At 33.2% G+C, this 4,074-nt stretch overlaps 1 protein-coding gene across 1 annotated transcript; it reads left to right on the top strand.

Moving 5' to 3' along the window:
* Positions 1 to 1,544: 1,544 nt before the first annotated feature.
* LOC124920172 lies at positions 1,545 to 1,901 on the top strand. The gene has a single exon (XM_047460598.1). The coding sequence runs from the start codon at positions 1,545 to 1,547 to the stop codon at positions 1,899 to 1,901; it is 357 nt and encodes a 118-aa protein (XP_047316554.1).
* The last annotated feature ends 2,173 nt before the right edge of the window (positions 1,902 to 4,074 follow it).

Below are 4,074 nucleotides of genomic sequence, written 5' to 3'. Positions count from 1 at the left end.
ATTTGCATGATTTTTTACTAACTAACTAATGTAACGAAGAAAACATTGAATTATATTAGAGAAGAAAACAAATAATGATAGTCTCGTGAAATATGTCAATTCAAGTCCCATAATGAAATTTAATAAAACATATGAAATTGACAATCTATTAATGTTTTACAATCTTCATACTTGATAATAATGATAAATCAATAAAAATGAATGTTCATAAATTTTATCTCCAGTGAAGATTCACATATGTGAATCGAAAAGGAATTAATTGCAAAAAAATCTCCTCCATTACAAATTGCGATTTAGTGCAACACCTTAGATGGTAGAAAAAACAATATCTTTAGACGCACAGACCAATAATAATATTATCTAGTTCGAACTGCCTTATAAACAAATTGAATAGGAAGACCAAATAAAGATTTGAACCCATGGTCTCATATATGAAATGTGAACACATTTACCGTTAAACCACTTGTGATTATTGATTTTAGTTTATAATTTTGTGAATGCATATATTTTAGGTAAATTTTTTACCACTTATTTTAAATATGTTGTTATATAAATAATATAATTATATAAATTATAAAATAATTAGTATAAATATAATTATTATGTATATATATAATTATTTATTAATATATTACTATACATATTATAAAATAATTAATATATATAATTATTTAATAATATATATACTTATATATAGATAATAAAATAATTAATAAAAATATAAAATAAACGCAGCCTAAACCGTGAAAACGGGGTTGTGGGAGCTCGACCTTTATAGCAATTTATGAATTAATTATTATTATTATTATTATATATATATATATATATATATATTTAGATTAATTAAATTTTTATTACTATAATTTACTCTTTAAAGATTTTATAATTTATAAATTATTTAATTTTATAAATACAAATTGAATTTATATTTAAAATTTTAAAAATAAATAAATAATAATTGAAAAAGAATGAAGATAAGGTGAAAGGTTAGAGTTGAAACCAACTTTTCTATTTAATTTCATTTCATGTTTTTTTTTTTGACAGAAAACTTTATTATTTAGTAATTTTATGACAAAATTATATATATTTTGGTGTCATAAATTATTAAAAATGAAAAGTTTAAAAACGAATAAACCTATAATAACAGGGAAATTTGACGAAATGACCTTAAAGATTTGGGTAATGAGTTTCTGACGAGAGCGCATAATTTAAAATGCGCTGGTGACCAATTTATATTTTTTTTCGAAATTTCCCCCTGTCGCGAGACGCAACCAGATGCTATGTGAAAAGTCCACAATGGCCTGTGAAACAAAAAATTGCGTCTCGCCATTACCGGTTGCGGGGTTGCGTCTCTAGACTTTTCGAAAAAAAAAAAAGTTAAAAAAAAAAAAATTGTCACTAGTTAATTTAATTTTATACGCGTGTCAAGTAAGGTGATGTTTAGTATCATCTAGTCAAATTTCCCTACCAAATAAGGATTGACCAGACTGCTCTGAGCTCTCTACTTTATTTCACATATCCCCAATTCTCAATCCAAAATTCCCATGTCGGATCCAACCCTTCCTTCGAACTCTCCGAACCAGCCTATGTCCGACAATCCAGCTTCCGACGGCGGCGACCCTATTCAGGAGGACCCTCTTCTAAAATCTGGCAGTTTCATTGAGCCAACTTTCAAAGATGACCACCCAGCGCGAAACGGCGATGTGCAAAGCCCTAATCCCCTGCATGAAGCTGAACCATCCTCCGCACAATCGAAGCGCCCTTTCAAACCTGTCTCTGCGCCGGAGAGGCCGGATTGGCTGCCGGAAGGTTGGGGATTTGATTTCAGGATCCGAAACTCCGGTGTCTCTGCAGGGACGTATGATAGGGTAACTCACTTTCTTGCTCGCTTCAGATTTTGATTTCATTTGCTCCGTCAATTTTATCAAACATTCTTGCATGTTGTCTGTTTTGGAGTTTTTGCTAGTGTTAGGTTTTGAGATTGAAAAGTATTTAGATTTTAGAGTTATTAGATTTAGATTAACAATAACTGAGTTGAGAATCACACTACACTGTTCTTGGTTTCACAGTGTATTAAGTTTTCATTCATTAATGCTTGAAACGTAGCTGGAGATGTTTGATAGACCAAAAGGCATGACCTTAGATTCGTAGAGTCCTGAATGTGTGCAAAATGCGGTTTTATAAACATCTTCTTCCTTAGCTCTGATTTGGTGATAAATCCAGTTTAGAAAATACTGAGGCTCCATATAATTCATCTAACATTTCATCTACAGCTCGAATATGATATTCATCCTTTATTGTTAATTCATTAAACTTACGGTAATCCAAACAGAAACACCAAGAACCATCCTTCTTTTTTACTAAAATCACTGGTGACGCAAACGAGGTAGTGCTTTCTTGTATGAACCCTGACTTTTGCATTTCTGCCACCAGATTTTCAATTTTGCTCTTCTGAATGAATGGATACCTATATGGTCGTTCATTTGGAGGTTGAGCTCCCGGTATCAATTCGATGGCACGGTCCATCTTCCGTTTTGGTGGTAAGTCAACAGGAGGATCAAAGACTTTGCTGAATTGAGTTATTAGTTTCTGTATAGCTGGTTCTGGACTATATATTTTCTCCTTGTCGCATACATCTTTCTGTCTCTTTAGTCTCAGTTGTTATTATGTAATAAAATTGACCCACTAAACAACCAAAACCCTTTTATGGTCATCCAATCGACACTCAGCACCATGTCACATCCTCCCAACTTAATCTTTCGGACGTCCATATTGAAATCATAGTCTTACATTTTCCATGCTAAACCAGAACATATAAACCTACTGCAAATTCTCAATCTGTATGCAATGGTAACCTGTAGGGGAATCGTTTCTTTCAACACACAGCCCAATTGTGTAGTTGTTCCTTCATCAATGAAAGAATAAGTGCTACTGCTGTCGATGAGTATTGAGACACTCTTCTTCTTGATTTGACCCATAATTTTGAGTGTAGAATTATTCGTCCTTCCATTTAATAGCATGTATAGAAATTTCTCCATCGTTGTTTATTACTTCTACGTTGGTCTCCTCCTCTAATGTTAGCTTGTCTTCCAATTGTCATCTGGTCTTTTGATATTGAACAACTGTCGATTCAGACAAACATGGTCGCCTGTACATTTACCCTCGCACTTGAATCAAATCCCTTTAACTATACATTGTGCTCTTCTTTCCCTCTTCTGTGCATAGATCAAATCCTCAGGAGGAAGTTCAAAAACATTTTTATGTGCGATCAGTTTGACTATACTGCTTAAATTTCCCTTCCATGGTAGTTTCAGTTTGACTATACTGCTTAAATTTCCCTTCCATGGTAGTTTTGGCTGAGTCAAATTTGGAGTGCCCTACACTAACTTTGTTATCTTCTTCGTTTTACCAATCAGGTAGGAATTCGTATTTGGATTTTGCTAGTTTAATATTTTGTGTAACGAGTTAGGTTCCATAATTTTTAGTAATTTCTTTAGCCCATCACTCAATCCTCCCATAAAACATTGAATATTTGAATGTAATAATCTTCCTTCGGTGGTAAGCGTTTAGCTGCAATGAGCGCTCACAATCCACGGCATTCATATATGTAATCTTTCAATGTATCTGTTTGTTTCTATTGATGAAATTCAGCGATAACGTTTTGGTGTCCTGCTTCTTGGATGCCATTAAAATTTTGTCAGTAAATTTCTCCCAACTAGGTGTATCATGGTCAATCAGATAATCAACAAACCACGAATCAGCTTCTCCCGCCAAAAATACGTAGCATAATTCATTTTATCGCTATCTTGTATAGTAAAGTTCGAAAAAACTTGTTAGCCCTACGAATCCAACCTCTCGGATTAGACCCATCAAAACAATCCAAATCTATCATTGGTTGCTTAGTTGCCAATCCTTCAACATAATTTAACGAAACTGTTTCTGTATTATGAACCCGAGGCATTGGCGAATTAAACATCGGACTAGCGTTATGTATTTCTGGTTGCTTATCTGGTCTCCTAAACATACCATCTCTTTCTACCTTAATCACAGGTGATACTCTTATCGGTATAGATT

Source organism: Impatiens glandulifera, chromosome 1, assembly GCF_907164915.1.
Source record: "Impatiens glandulifera chromosome 1, dImpGla2.1, whole genome shotgun sequence".
Classification (NCBI taxonomy): Eukaryota; Viridiplantae; Streptophyta; class Magnoliopsida; order Ericales; family Balsaminaceae; genus Impatiens; species Impatiens glandulifera.
The sequence above is the reverse complement of the archived record's forward strand: the minus strand, read 5'-3'. Positions and strand labels throughout refer to the sequence as shown.

Bases quoted from the DNA above. Each gene is read 5' to 3' on its own strand.
- LOC124920172 (XM_047460598.1), top strand. From the start codon at position 1,545: ATGTCGGATCCAACCCTTCCTTCGAACTCTCCGAACCAGCCTATGTCC.